Raw genomic sequence first — 14,546 nt, 5'->3', positions numbered from 1 at the left:
GAGGAAGATGGAGAAAAAAATCAAACAATTGGAGGACCAAATGAATATAGTCAAAGGAGACCGTGACTACCATGAAATCGATGCAACAGAACTTAGTCTAGTCCCGGACTTGGTTCTTCCCCCGAAATTTAAGTCCCCGGAGTTCGAGAAGTTTGACGGGAATAGTTGCCCATCCGCTCACATCACCATGTTCTGCCGAAAGATGACAGGATATGGAGGAAACGACCAACTCCTGATCCACTGCTTTCAGGATAGTCTGTCGGGCTCAGCCATTCGGTGATACAACCAGCTAAGCCGATCAAATATCAAGACCTGGAAGGACCTGGCCAAGTCATTCCTGGAACAATACAAGCATAACAATGACATAAGCCCAGATCGAGTTATGCTACAAAACATGGAAAAGAAGCATAACGAGAGTTTCAGGCAGTACGCACAAAAATGGAGGGATTTGGCTGTGCAAGTTCATCCACCGTTAGATGAAAAGGAAACCCGGAAACTTTTCGTGCAGACTCTGAAGACTCCATACTTCGGGCATCTGGTGGCGATCACATCAGAAAGCTTTTCAGACTTGGTTATGGCCGGAGAAATGATTGAGTCGGCCATAAAGCAAGGCAAGATTAAGGATGGGGAAGCCAGTAAGAAGCCTCCTATGAGGGAGAGGGATGGAGAGGTTAATAACATCAAACACTCCAGCAAAGGTGTTACAATCTCCAGCCCAAAATCAACTGCAGCTGTACCGTTAGGTACTTCTAAACAAGATTCCAGGAGGGAAAGGGAACATTTCGACCCAATTCCCATGACCTACAAAGAGCTTTACCAGCAACTTCTTGACACCCATGTGGTGTCACCATATCCAGTAGAACCCATGAAGCCCCATACCCAAGTGGTATGATGAGAATGCGTATTGTGAATATCACGGCGGAGTCCCAGGGCACACAATTGAGAACTGTTACGCATTCAAGAGGGTTGTACAAAAGATGCGTAACCAGAACTGGATCGACTTCAACAACTTGGGGGCATCCAAGTGAGGAATTTCATTTCATCATTTGAGGCATTCTATTTGACTTTGTTTTTCTTCCATTTTTTCTCAAATTTTTGTAAAGACATTTTTATGTTACTTTAAAAGATGTTAAGCAATGGATCATATTTGCAAATTTGCAATTCTTTGCATATCATTTGAATTAAGAAACTCTGTAAACGGTTTAAAGTTACGAATCTTTGACGAAGTACATGATTTAAAACAAGGACTTTGACCTTATCCAGAATATACCCTCAAACACCATACCCGTTCTTGGAATTAACCAATTTTCCTTTCATAAGGTACGGACAACATGGGGCATCATTTGCATATGACAATTACTATGTTTTTATTTAAGATGTTCAATGACGATGATGATCTTTACAAATGAAAGAGTCGAGTATGTGAATCTAGTTTAGGTCAGTTGCTTGAAAATTGAACTCTAAAGATGAAATTTTTTACTTTCAACAAACACGTAGACTATAACAGGTTCTTCTTGACAATCTTAAGAAATTAAATCCGTAAAACTGAGCTATTCCACTAAGGCAATTGGTTATAGAGGAAACTTGAAAGCCCTGGCCTTATGAGTAGATTACTTTCAAACCATGACATTGCTCGAAAACTTGGCAATTCGGTGTTTGCTCCACTGCTTTTGTCAGGCTGAAGACTTATGATGAGACGAACCCTTCAGTTAAACCTGATAAAAGTGATTATAATACTAAGCTGTCCCTCTAAAGCAATTGGTTGAACGCCCCGACTTTATGGATTTTGCTAGCCAGACAATGGCAAAGTAAATGAAATTTATCTAAAATAAAAATTTTCGGTAATGTTGGACTAAGGGAGTTAAGGAACACCTGTTATAGTTGACTACACACAAGCACTCAAGAATTTCATTTTTAGACCGATATTTTTTGCACTGCCTTTGTTAGAAGAGCCTACAAAGCTTGAACAAATGAAAGATTTCAGAGGACTGAGATAAAAGGTCTAGTAATTGATCATGCTAGTTGCGTCATTTTGACCGCACCCAATTAAAGTGCCAAAGCATGTTGTGATTTTTAAAAAATGACATTTTTTTTACCAAAAAAACCTTAGAAAGGAGGCCAACCTAAAGCCGACTTGTCCCTTTGAACATTTGTCAAAGATTTGTAACTATGAAAGCATTAAAAGAGCTCTTGATTCCTTTGATATTTTTTGAACTCACATTTACAATTTGATTCAATTGCGAACAATACCTTACATTTCTCTCTCCTGAAACAAAAACGTTTTCAAACAGAACAATCTCAGATATGAAATGTCTGTAAAGCCCAAGCTCGAGAAGCAAATGGGCTTTCAGAGTCAAGCTTCGACTTCAGGATGAAGGTTACTCTACTTGCAAGCACCTTTAAAGAACGATGGTGTAACTCAGCAGCAAGAAGCTACACCTCAAGCGACTTTACATAACTACAGATCTCAGAACCAATTTCAGATGGGTTCGAGAACCAATTCAGATCAAATTCAGTTCAGCTCAACTCAACAATGAGCAACATGTTTTCAGTTAACACTTTCAAGCCAGATTTCAATTCCACGACGGAAGATATCCGGCTGTCAGAATTTATCCGTAGGTTTTCCTAGACCAGCTTAGGGGAACCACCGGAAGAGTCATGACCGTTTTCGACCCGTAAAGGGAAGCCATTTTTAAACAAACTATTTGCAGCTCAGCTCAAGGCCATAAGGGCTATCTGCCAAAGACCCCCGAGTTCGATTACACTCAGCTTCGAGGGCACATCATTTGCAGCATAACTTAAGTCGAGAAGGGTTATCTACCAACAAAAGACCTTCGAGTTCGACTATGCTCAGCTCCAAGGCATATCATTTGCAGCACAACTTAAGTCTAGAAGGGTTGTCTGCCAACACAAGACCTTCGAGTTCGACTACGCTCAGCTCCAAGGCACATCATTTGCAGAATAGCTTAAGTCGAGAAGGGCTATCTGCCAAAGACCCTTAAGTTCGATTACACTCAGCTTCAAGGGCATAACATTTACAGCATAACTCAAGGCTAGAAGGGTTAGCTGTGATCAAAAGACCTTTGAGTTCGACTACGCTCAGCTCAACGGCACATCATTTCCAGTGTAGCTTAAGTCGAGAAGGGCTATCTGCCAAAGACCCTTAAGTTCGATTACACTCAGCTTCAAGGGCATAACATTTACAGCATAACTCAAGGCTAGAAGGGTTAGCTGTGATCAAAAGACCTTTGAGTTCGACTACGCTCAGCTCAACGGCACATCATTTCCAATGTAGCTTAAGTCGAGAAGGGCTATATGCCAACAAAAGACCTTCGAGTTCGACTATGCTCAGCTCCAAGGCATATCATTTGCAGTACAACTTAAGTCTAGAAGGGTTGTTTGCCAACAAAAGACCTTTGAGTTCGACTCCGCTCAGCTCAACGTCACATCATTTGCAGCATAGCTTAAGTCGAGAAGGGCTATCTGCCAAAGACCCCTGGGTTCGATTATACTCAACTTCGGGGTCATATCATTTACAACATAGCTCAAGGCAAGAAGAGCTATTTGTCAATAAAATTGTCGAGTTCGACTCTATTCAGCTCGATGATACCTCAATCACACTACTGTCCGGCTGCAATCAAAGTTTTTCAAGTCGAGAAGAAGACCTTGGTTAACCGTGCCTTAGTGACAAGAAACTGTTTTTCGGCAACATAGTTTAAGCCGAGAAAAGCCATATGTCGACGAGGACCTTTCGAGTTCGGTTTTATTCAGCTCAAGGGCCTGTCTATCACATGGTGGAGTCAAGGAACTACTTTCCAGTCGAATTTTAACCAAGGTCTTTAATCCGGGAAGAAGACCGAGGTTGACTACAATTGGGCAACGAGAAGCCACATCCCGATTCAAACTTCGAGCTACGGTTTCAATTCCGTGTCATTTCGAATTCGCGAAGGAGGAGTCATCCGCAACCTGATTCGACAGGGAGTTATTCTTTCAGAGTCAATTTTTCAACTTTAAAGAGCGAAAATTTGTGTCTTTTTGTCTTTGTCCTATTTTTCGTTCCACGAAAAAGGACAAAGAGGGGCAGCTGTAGACACTAATTTCCGTCCATTTTTTTTTATTTTTTTTTTTTTTTATACATATATACACATATATATTATGTAGTTTGCAAATTGTTTTTGAAAATACATATATAATATATAGTTTAAAACATTTTTTGAAAATATGTATATTATATAGTTTTTCAAATATTTTTGAAAATTATATAATATAGTTTTTGAAAACGTTTTTAAAATATATAATATATACTTTTGAAAACGTTATGAAAACATTTATAATATATAATTTTAAAAAAACCATTTTGAAAATATATTTTTTTGAAAATTATATAATATATAGTTTTTGAAAACGTTTTTAAAATATATAATATATACTTTTGAAAATGTTATGAAAACATTTATATAATATATAATTTTTAAAAACCATTTTGAAAATATATATAATATATAGTTTTTAAAACATTTTAAAAATTTATATATTATATGTTTTTGAAAACGTTTATATATATAATATTATTACTATTTATTTTTATTTTTAATTTATTACTTATTTTTATTTATTTATTTATTTTTTTTTTCTTTTCTTCCTTTCTCATTTTGTCCCAGGTCCAGTCCAATAGTCCAGATAACGGGCCTGAACCAGCCCAAACAGATGAGGGTTTCCTGCTTAAGGGAACCACACAGTCAACGCCGCAAGGAGAGAATCAAGGGGACTGGTGCAAAACGGCCGGCGAAAATCCCGGGACTGACCCATCCCGGGATAGCCGGTATCACAAATGACATGCACGGGGAAACCGGAACGACCCCCTCATTTCGGGGCCAACAACCACCCCACCGGGGCTATAAAAGCCCCGGTGAGACATGAACAGGGGGGACCCCCGAGAACGCTGCCAGAATATCGAGCCATCACATACCAGAAACGAAACCGTAAAACACATCATCGGAGAGAACACAGAACCGAGGAAAACAAACGAAGAAGAAATCCATCTCAACATATCAGAAAAAACCAACAATCAACCATTACCAAACCCCCACAGACCCACAAACGGCCAACAGTAAACCAGAGAGCCCGTAACCAGAAAACAGTAAACAAAACATCATACCCATCATCGAGAGATCAACATATAATCATCAAAATAAACCAAAATAAAACCAGAGCGAGAAAAAGAGAGATCACCACCGTGCGAAGCAACGGGAACGCCAAAAGTCACCGGCGACGCGGGTTTTTTTAAAAAGGTCAAGGGTGAGAGAGGGCGTCTTTTGGGTGCGTTTGGGTTAGTTCCGGCCACCGGCGCCGCCGTGCGACGCCGTAGCTCCGCTTTGGCTCTCTTCCCCGATGAAGGAAAGTTGAGAGAGTCTGAACTCTCTCTCCCCTTCTCTTTTCTGGAAGCAAAGAAGAAATAAAGAGAATGCAAAGGAAAAAGCCTTTTTCGGGCTTAAATATTCGAACACAAAACGGTGCCGTTTTGCTACCAAACGAAACGACGCCGTTTGGCCTCTATCCCCCGTGTTTTCAAGCATTTGGGGGAAAACCGCACATTTGGTCCTTCATTCCCTGTAATGTTTTTGTTTAGTCACTGAATGAAGTTTTAATTTTCTATTTCAGGCGTGCATCTTTCAATAGTTATATTTTCAGTCACTAGTGGTTTATTTTATCATAATTACATATGTTTCATGTTGGTCATAATATTTTAAGTTATTTCATTTTAGTCCTTGTTAACATTTTTATCCCGTTTTTCATTTTATTTCATTTTATTTTATTTTTAATTTATTTCCTATCATTATTATTTTTGATTTCCTTCTCTTTTTATTATGTTTATTATTATTATTATTATTTTTACATATTGTTTCCATTTTTTTTGAAATCTAACATTTGCTTCTTTTGTCACATTTTTATTCTAATATTTTTTCCTTTGATTTGCTTATTAATTAATTATCATTTTTTTTTTGATATTTCTTTTTTTGAATATTTTTAGTAATAACATCAATCAATCAAAGGTAAGTAATTTGAATCGAATATTTTAAATCTTAATTTAAATTTCCATTTTGTGAATTAATTGGTACCGAAAGGGCGGTTCAAGGGTGCTAATCCTTCCTTGACCGTAACCGACTCCCGAGCCCGACATATTTCTGGTGAAACGCGGATCAGGTAAGATGGTGTCCGGCCCACCTAAATTCGTTTTAAAGTGGTCGGTGGCGACTCCAATTCATTTAATCCAAGTCGAAGCCCAATTTCCAGGCCCAACCGAAAGCCGGATCCGACACAACTCACATATAAAGAATACTAAAATAATTGATTATAAGAAAGAATCATCATTCTCGCGTGAACTGTAATTAATTTAGTTAATGGCAGAACAAATTCTTCGAATTTCACCGTTAGTGCCCGTCTTCATTCCGATGTTACTCATCTTCACCATGGACCTTGCGAACTCCACGTTAAAGTTCAACGGCCGCGACCCTCTCTCGCCCAAGAAACGCTGCACAAAGGTTCTGGTGGATGCATCGGTCCACAGTTTTTTGATCCGACTCCAATATTCCCCGACCGTTCCTCAAGTTGGCAAAGAAGGACGTGTCGAACCTGCTTCCACTACCGGTGTCCAAATCAACGCGCCTTGAGCCGTCACCGTTTTGCGGGCAAAGGGCTCGCAGTTGAGGAACGAACGCTGGGTTGATTGTGGGGTCGGGACCGCCGTTGGTGAAGTTGTATAGTCTGTAGCTGAAGAACTGGCAAGCTGAAGTCCCTATGGTGTGTCCTCCTGCAACAGGTTAAAGAAACATCAAAAGTTTAGTCAACCAGAAGAAATATAATTTCGTTAAAGACATTCCAACATTGAGGCAAAATAGCTTACCAACAAGGGCAACAAGATCCTGAGTGTTGAGACCAAAGGCAGCGAACTTTTGCTTCTGAGAATCGATGGACTCTGTAAATCCTGGCAAATTGGAAGTATCCGATGCCAATGAAACTCTCCCATCTCTGCGTCCCGTTGGCACCGCCCAGTTAATTCCTCGAGTCTGCATTTCATATACGTATGAAAAAACATAATCAGACAGTCGTCGGATTAATTTACAAAGTTTTTCCTTTCAGTAGTATATTATTACTACATGATTGAGAAAACGCAGTAGTATTTACCAGAAAGACGGAGTCACGAGCTGCGAGAGATAGAATATCGGCGCACGAAACGACGCCAGGGCATGCAGCTTCTAGCTGAGTTTTGGCATCGTCTATAACTTCGTAGCCTCTCAGCAGTCTGTTCGGAGGTGCAGTTTCTCAGTGTTAGGGCCATCGATGAGGATGGAGGCGTCACATCCTTGTACAAAGCAGTCGTGGAAGTGCATCCTCAGCAGACCGGGTGCGATGGCTGGATTAGAACGAAAATGGGACTGAACCGTTGACCTAACAATGGATTCAGCTCGAGGGCATGTTCTTGCGTAGAACCCTACTCGAGTTCCCTGAGCACGGGTCAATGCAGCCGCCATGGAAAACATGACTGCCATTGCAAGGAGGAATCTAGGGTTGGTGAATCCGATCTTCATTGCGATTGTAAATTGAAATGATAAGAAATAAAGAGGTAAGCTAAGAGAAAAGATTGGCTGTAAACTTGGTATATTTGCTTACGATTGTGTGGAACGAGAAGAGCTGAGCAGAGCAGGGTTTATTTATAGGCCAAAAGGAAATCCTGTCAACAAAGATAAGAAGTAAAGAAGGCCGGCTATAAGGAACCGCCATAGGAAAGTGCAGTTGGTATATAATTGTAGTATTTAAGAGCTTTTAGCTTAAGCATGCATGCAAGCGTGGGGCCAATTCGTTGCCGTAGACAAGAATCAACTTGCAATTTGCATAGGCGAACGCGTTTTGATTTCACGTGAAGACCTAATATTTTATATTTAATTATTGACATGCAATCATCCAAGAGTTTATTACATTTTTTATTTATTTCATTCAAATAGTTTATGTAATTAGATGTAGACTGCCCCCATTGAAGGGCCAACTGGCTAACCCTAAAGTGACAGCTAATCATAGGCTTGCCTGGTAATTGTATTCAGATTGTCGACCAAATCAAATTCAGTAGGCTTCAATTAATCAAATAAGGCTCTCGCTTTCAATCCTTTTCTTTTATATTCATAATTTTGGATGACATGAATAAGTCAAAATCTCATTAACTAATTTTTTGACTTTGATAAATTGCATTTGATGTAAGACATTAATTTTAATATTTCCTTAGAATTAAAAAAAAATCTATGATTTTACATCAAATTTGTCGACCATCTTTTTTTATCAATATAAAAACAATATTAGCAAGGGACACTATGGCACTTGAAGGTAAGCCTCATCAAAAATCTCCAAACTTAGATGGGGAAAAAGACTGCAAACCCCCTGGCAAAGCCACAAGTGACCGAGAGAGGCAATATAACTTCAGGATCAGCCAAATACAACCGCTTAACCCACAGCCACCGACACAAACCAAATAGAACTAAAGACTATAAAAAATCTGCCCAACAATGCAAATCTCTGCATCAAGAGATAGACAAAGCAGCTAACCAAAAAGGCCAGTTAAAACATACCAAACCACACAGAAGAAAGCAAAACTAAAAAATGGCTGCTCGATGCTGAATGATCCTCATCAATCCAGGCAACTCTCATCAAACCAACCAAAGATCTGCAAGGACTCGATGGAATTTTAAAAACAACCGGACCAATCGCACTTACCCGAGTATCGATTTCCACTAAGACCGACCACCTAGACATTGGACGAAGCATAGGACCATACGAGGAGAGCATAAATCAACTATAGAAGCAGAATCTACTCGCCTTGACTATACCAAAACCTCTAAGGCAGTCAAAATAGTTGATAAAAACACTCCCTCAACAGCGGGTGAGGAATTAACCTCATGCCGGTGACAGAGCCCTAAAAAACTACTCTAATGATCTCTTTAGTTGAACGGAGGACGCCTCCTACACCAGCATCAGTCGACAGAGCACCCCAGCAACAGAAAACGTGAACTCTTCCGTAGGCACAGGCGCACGAACTATAAAGGGGTTGTGATGCTTCACCAAGCAATACTTAGGATTACTCCACCAGTCCAACTCATTCACAACTTATTTTTAAGTGATTTAAGCCAAATCAGCGCACGAAGTTTCGATAAGAGAACCATATCCTTAAGCAGCTTTTGTTTTTCATTAAACATCTTTTCATTACGACTCAACCAAATAGTCCATAGCGCAGCCGAAAATGAAAACATACAAGCATTTCTTACCCAAATCGAGAGAGATATGGAGAAGCAAGAAAGAAACATATCCCCGATATTACTCGGTGCAGACCACCCCATGCTCCACCACCTAACAATAGTCAAGAAAGAAGCATTGGAAGAAGCGATGTTTACTTGTCCAACACTTAACTTCTTCATGCTGCATGGTCAAGAGGGATGAGCAATGGCGGTGAATATATTTATGGGTGTGTCTAAATGTACCAAATGTTTTACTAAACATACCAATTCTTTTAATAGAATAATAGAAAAGGAAAGAGAGGGCATCATTTTTATTTCTTTATTATTTTTTTAATAAATATGTAGGGTGTATGGGTGGCAAAGAAATAAAAATGGGCAAATGGGTTATGTTATTGTGTGACGCACGGGTTGGGTGTTATTCGATCAAAAGTCTCATATCTGCTATAAATTTGTTTGATTAAAAATATTTGTGATACCTGAAAATTCAAAGAAAAATAAAATTAATATGTAACAAAAATAAAATAAAATTGAAATTGAAATAATTTAAACAAATCAGAACCTACTATTTTTTTATTATTTTAATATATATATTCTCAATTCATAATTTTTTCTGATTTAACTCAAAATATATAAAAATGTCGAAGATATTTTTTGTTATTAATATTTAACTCTTCCTTACGACTAACATATGGGTTTCTCATGCAGATGCAACTTTTATATTCTAACATTAGTCAGATCATCTAACGGTTAATAACACGATGGCCAAAAATCAATGGATGAGATGGAATTGCGCACGCCAAGCATAAATCAATGTGTGCTAGGGGTGTGCGAATCTGGGTCGGTGATTTCTCGGTCCGTGTCCCGACTCGGATGTTCCGGGTACCCGATAATCGGGTACCTGGATTTTGCGGGTACCCGTATGTCGAGTACCCAGATACCCAAATTTTTTTCTTCAAATTATTAAATTAAAAAACACACATAAATTTGAAGACTATAATCACTTGAAAATCAATAGGTATTCATGTTTTATCATATTAACTGTTAAATGTTATTTTATGTTTTTAAAATTTAAATATTATGTTTCATGTGAAACTCTAAATATTATGAGGTTTTATTTAATGGGTAGTGAGATTTATTTATGATGAATTTTAGTGTGGTGGATTATTTAAAATAATAGGTAGGGGTTTGACTTGGTATGTTTAGAAAAAGTTGGTATCTTTAGTAGTACCTTATATTTATTTGTAATTGACATTATCCAAATAAAAATAATACAAAACACGTTGACATTGAATAAATGTCAAATTTACATTTAAAATATATAACTTCTTTTTGTAATAAATATAACATTTGACTTTTAATTATAAGTGAGGAACCCAAACGAGCAAAACCCGGATACGTACCCAAAGACCAAAGTCATTACACGACAAGATGCTCTTTTATTTTAATTTAGGGTTAAATAATGATTTGAATAATGATTTGGACGCAGAATTATACTTTATTAATAATATTATATTTTAAGATTTTTTTTTGAATTATTCTAGTAACTCAACTATACTTTATCCAACAACTTAGTAATTTAAGATTTATATCTCAAAATCCTGAGAACATTCTTTCTTTAAAAGAGAATACCAATAAAATACAATAAAAATCCTCATAAAATATATAATTTGTACAATCTCAATTCATACATCAAAGAACATTAGAATAATAGATTACAATGAATAACATGTATTATATCTTGTGAATGTTTGTAATTTTTATAAAATCAGATTCTTATTAATGTAATGTTATACTAAAATTATTTATAAATTCAATAGAGTTATTATAGTATTATCCTTTTTGGTTATTTATTTTCTACTTTCATTAATCATTAGATTTTGTGAATGATTTTGTTACTTTCTATTGCAATATTTAGTTTGTTCTGGCTTCTACATCACCAAAACATCGTTATGGTGAGTCATTGCCATATATCCATAACTTGGCCCGCAACATAGTTTGCTACAATTATACAAAATTAAAGATATCATTCAGATCAGTTGGTGGAGCACAAGGTTCTTAACCTTAAGGTCGTGGGATCGAGTCTCATGGAGGGTATTTCATAATTTGAAGGTCTCCTACGGAAGCTGCTATCAAACTAGTGTTGGGGACAGCTTACTATCTTACCTCCCGTTACCCCATTACATATGGAAACAAGGGACAACCATTTTTTTATTTATCGTATGAATATATATAAAAAAATTATTACAATTCGTATTAATAGTAAAAAAAAAATGTGCTTATGCTAAGAAGAAAAGAATCATTATCCTCATGAACAGCTTGCGCTGCCGCTACTTAAACAAACATGCTCATAACCATTTGATAGTGTAATCAAATTAATTTACGGAAGAACAAATTCTTCTAATTTCACCGTTAGTGCCCGTCTTCACTCCGATGTTACTCATCTTCACCATGGACCTTGCGAACTCCACGTTAAAGCTCAAAGGCCGCGACCCTCTCTCGCCCAAGAAACGCTGCACGAAGGTTCTAGTGGAGGCATCGGTCCACAGTTTCTGATCCGACTCCAGTATTCCCCGACCGTTCCTCAAGTTGGCAAAGAAGGACGTGTCGAACCTGCTTCCACTATCGGTGTCCAAATCAACACGCCTTGAGCCGTCGCCGTTTTGCGGGCAAAGAGCTTGCATTTGAGGAACAAATGCCGGGTTGATTGTGGGATCGGGACCGCCGTTGGTGAAGTTGTATAATCTGTAGCTGAAGAACTGGCAAGCTGAAGTCCCTATAGTGTGTCCTCCTACAACAGGTTACAGAAACATCAAAGGTTTAGCCAACCAGAAGAAATATAATTTCGTTAAAAACATTCCAACATTGAGGCAAAATATCTTACCAACAAGGGCAACAAGATCCTGAGTATTGAGACCAAAGGCAGCGAACTTTTGCTTCTGAGAATCGATGGACTCCGTAAATCCAGGCAAATTGGAAGTATCTGAGGCCAATGAAACTCTCCCATCTCTACGTCCCGTAGGCACCGCCCAGTTAATTCCTCGAGTCTGCATTTCATATACGTATGAAAAACCATAATCAGCCGTCGGATATTTTATAAAGTTTTCAGTTGTATATTATATGATTCAGAAAATGAAGTCTAGTATTTACCAGAAAGACGGAGTCACGAGCTGCGAGAGTGAGGATATCGGCGCACGAAACGACGCCGGGGCATGCAGCTTCTAGCTGAGTTTTGGCATCGTCTATAACTTCGTAGCCTCTCAGCAGTCTGTTAGGAGGTGCGGTTTTCTCGGTGTTAGGGCCATCGATGAGGATGGAGGCATCACATCCTTGTACAAAGCAGTCGTGGAAGTGCATCCTAAGCAAACCGGGTGCAATGGCCGGATTAGAACGAAAATGGGATTGAACCGTTGACCTAACAATGGATTCAGCTCGAGGGCATGTTCTTGCATAGAACCCAACTCGAGTTCCCTGAGCATGGGCCAATGCAACAGCCATGGCAAACATGACTGCCATTGCAAGGAAGAACGTAGGGTTGGTGAAACCGATCTTCATTGCGATTGTAAATTGAAATGATAAGAAATAAAAGAGGTAAGCTGAGAGAAAAGATTGGGTGTATATATACTTGGTATATTTGTTTATGATTTTGTGGAATGGGAAGAGCAGATCAGAGCAGGGTTTATTTATATAGGCCAAAAGAAATTCGGTCAACAAAGAGAACAAGTAAAGAAGGCCGGCTATAAGGAACCGCCATAGGAAGGTGTGCAGTTGGTATATAATTATAGTATTTAAGAGCTTTTAGCTAGAGCATGCATGCAAGCGTGGGGCCAATTCGTTGCCATAGACAGAATCAACATGCAATTTCCAATGGTAAGCGTGTTTTGTTTTGACGTGAAGACCTAGTATTTTATATTCATTTATTTTGGTACAAATACATCCAAGAATTTATTCGATTTTATATTTAAGTCACAGCTAGCCATTGGCTTGCATTATAAATTTATTCAGATTTGGACCAAATCAAATCTAGCAAACTGAAATTAATCAATTAATCAAAGAAGGGTATCTCATTTTCATTCCTTTTCTTTTATATTCATAATTGTGATAAACCAATTGACAAAAGTGACGAAACAACGTAGGGAATGGAAGGCCCCCTAAATTTTAAGTTTGAATCAAATTTTAAAATCAAATACTTATTAGATCTTAACCTTGAAACTAAATAATTTGATTATTCCCTTAGGGTGAGCATTCGATCGAGTCGAATAAAAAAATTTCGTGTTATTCGAGTTGACGAGTCATATTTTACAACTCGGAGTTGACTTGAAATTTTTTCTAGTCGAGTCGAGCCAATTTTTCAAGTTTCTATTCAAATTTAATAGTAAATATTTATAATATTATAACATTATTTGATTCCAATCTAAGTGACTTTCTATAATCATATATAATACAAATATACTTCTTCATATTTTTTCATATTGATATACACATATCATACAAAGTTCAAAGACTCGACTCAAACTTGAAAATAAACCCACTAATTACTAAAAATTTCGAGTTATTCGAGTAGCATTTTACAACTCGATTTGAACTTGAAATTTTTTTCGAGTCGAGTCGAGTTTATGAAATTGCAACTCAAAGTCAACCTAAGTCAAGTTTTTTTAAATCAAATCGAGTCGAAAAATTCGATTTTCGAATCAAATCAAGTTTTCCTCACACTTATCGTAATCGTGAACGTACTATTATTTTTGTTATTTAAGAAGGTTGAAACCTTTGTTAGTGTTGACATTACTAAACGTTCACCGTTGAATATGGTAATTGCAACAACAACAAAACCGTATTTTCATATGCAATGGGGTAATGGGGAGGTAGGGTAGTAGGTTGCCCCCAACACCAGGTTGGGAGCTGCTTCCGTGGAAGACCTCCGGCAGTCAGAAAATTAAAAATAAAGATAAAATACAATGCATGTATAAATAAATAAATAAATAAATAAATAAATACATAGTTGAACAATCTTCATATGCGCGTCTGTAATGGGAAGTAATCTATGTAAATAAATCTCTGCGTAAAAATCTCTGCGTAAAAATCTCTGCATATAGACAAAAACATAAGACTAGTTAAATTTAAAAAGAGGAAAAGTGAAGAGAATGATACACATAAGTCAGCTATAGCAAGCTACGAGAATGAATAAAGTCCAATGGGTTAAAACATAAACTAAGGCAACACTACTCCGCTACCCTAGTTCTAAGCCTTCATAAATTCCAATGACATAAA

General features: G+C 37.7%; 1 protein-coding gene and 1 pseudogene across 1 annotated transcript; both read right to left on the bottom strand.

Annotated features, from left to right (window-relative positions):
- Positions 1-6,331: 6,331 nt before the first annotated feature.
- Positions 6,332-7,763, bottom strand: LOC120171595 (annotated as a pseudogene).
- Positions 7,764-11,605: 3,842 nt separating this feature from the next.
- Positions 11,606-12,848, bottom strand: LOC120171596 (peroxidase N1-like). Its single transcript, XM_039179273.1, has 3 exons — positions 12,429-12,848; positions 12,163-12,325; positions 11,606-12,069 (listed from the first exon to the last, which is right to left on the bottom strand). The coding sequence occupies exons 1-3, from the start codon at positions 12,831-12,833 to the stop codon at positions 11,654-11,656; spliced, it is 984 nt and encodes a 327-aa protein (XP_039035204.1). The 5' UTR covers positions 12,834-12,848; the 3' UTR covers positions 11,606-11,653.
- Between the last annotated feature and the right edge of the window lie 1,698 nt (positions 12,849-14,546).

The sequence above is a fragment of the Hibiscus syriacus genome, unplaced genomic scaffold, assembly GCF_006381635.1.
Source record: "Hibiscus syriacus cultivar Baekdansim isolate YM2019G1 unplaced genomic scaffold, ASM638163v2 tig00111834_pilon, whole genome shotgun sequence".
NCBI classification, from domain to species: domain Eukaryota; kingdom Viridiplantae; phylum Streptophyta; class Magnoliopsida; order Malvales; family Malvaceae; genus Hibiscus; species Hibiscus syriacus.
This window is presented reverse-complemented; position numbering and strand designations above follow the sequence as displayed.